General features: G+C 62.7%; 1 protein-coding gene across 1 annotated transcript in view; it reads right to left on the bottom strand.

Moving 5' to 3' along the window:
- The window catches only part of EXOC8 (exocyst complex component 8), a gene marked incomplete at its 5' end in the record, with an annotated part of 2,142 nt that extends 1,570 nt beyond the window's left edge, over window positions 1–572 (bottom strand). The window contains one exon of the mRNA XM_010009990.1: window positions 1–572. This exon is cut by the window's left edge and continues 103 nt beyond it. Within this exon, the coding sequence (XP_010008292.1) occupies window positions 1–572 (572 nt within the window).
- Window positions 573–576: the final 4 nt, after the last annotated feature.

The following is a 576-nucleotide window of genomic DNA, read 5'->3' as shown; positions in this document are numbered from 1 at the left end:
GAAGAGCGGGCCCAGCCCACGAACGCCGAATCCCAGCCGTTGTTGCCTGCGAAGTCCGTCTCAAACTCTCTTGCTGTCTCCAGAAGGCTGGTGAAGAAGACGTGGCAGAGCTTGTGGATGTAGAGCAGTGTGGCGCCCTCGATGCGCAGCTGCCGGATGGCCGTCTGCACTGCGGCCGCCCGGTTCTTCAGGAAGAGCTCACACGCCTTGGTGGACTGGCCCAAGCGAATGAGCTGGGACACGGCTCGGCGGGTGGCCCGTGGCCCTCCCCGCAGAGAGCGGTCTGGAGACAGCTCGAACACCAGCACGTCTGTAAGCTGCCGGACCCGCTCATCCACCTTGACCCGCAGCTCCTTCACGGGCTGGCTCACAGGCTTGTCCCCCAGGTACTCGTTGAGTTTATCCAAGAGGTCCACTGCCCCCTCGAAGTCCCTCTGAGCAATGCAGACGTCCAGGTCCTCAGGCAGCTCCTGAATCCACTCAAGTGAGAGGTCGACCACCTCCTCCTCAGCAGAGGGCTCTTCCTCCTCCTCATCCTCCTCGAAGGGGTTGGTGGATTCAGGAGGTGTCGGGGCA

This window comes from Nestor notabilis, unplaced genomic scaffold (assembly GCF_000696875.1).
Source record: "Nestor notabilis isolate BGI_N333 unplaced genomic scaffold, ASM69687v1 scaffold19582, whole genome shotgun sequence".
Taxonomy (NCBI): domain Eukaryota; kingdom Metazoa; phylum Chordata; class Aves; order Psittaciformes; family Psittacidae; genus Nestor; species Nestor notabilis.
Note: the sequence above shows the minus strand (reverse complement) of the source record. Positions and strands in the feature narration are given on the sequence as shown.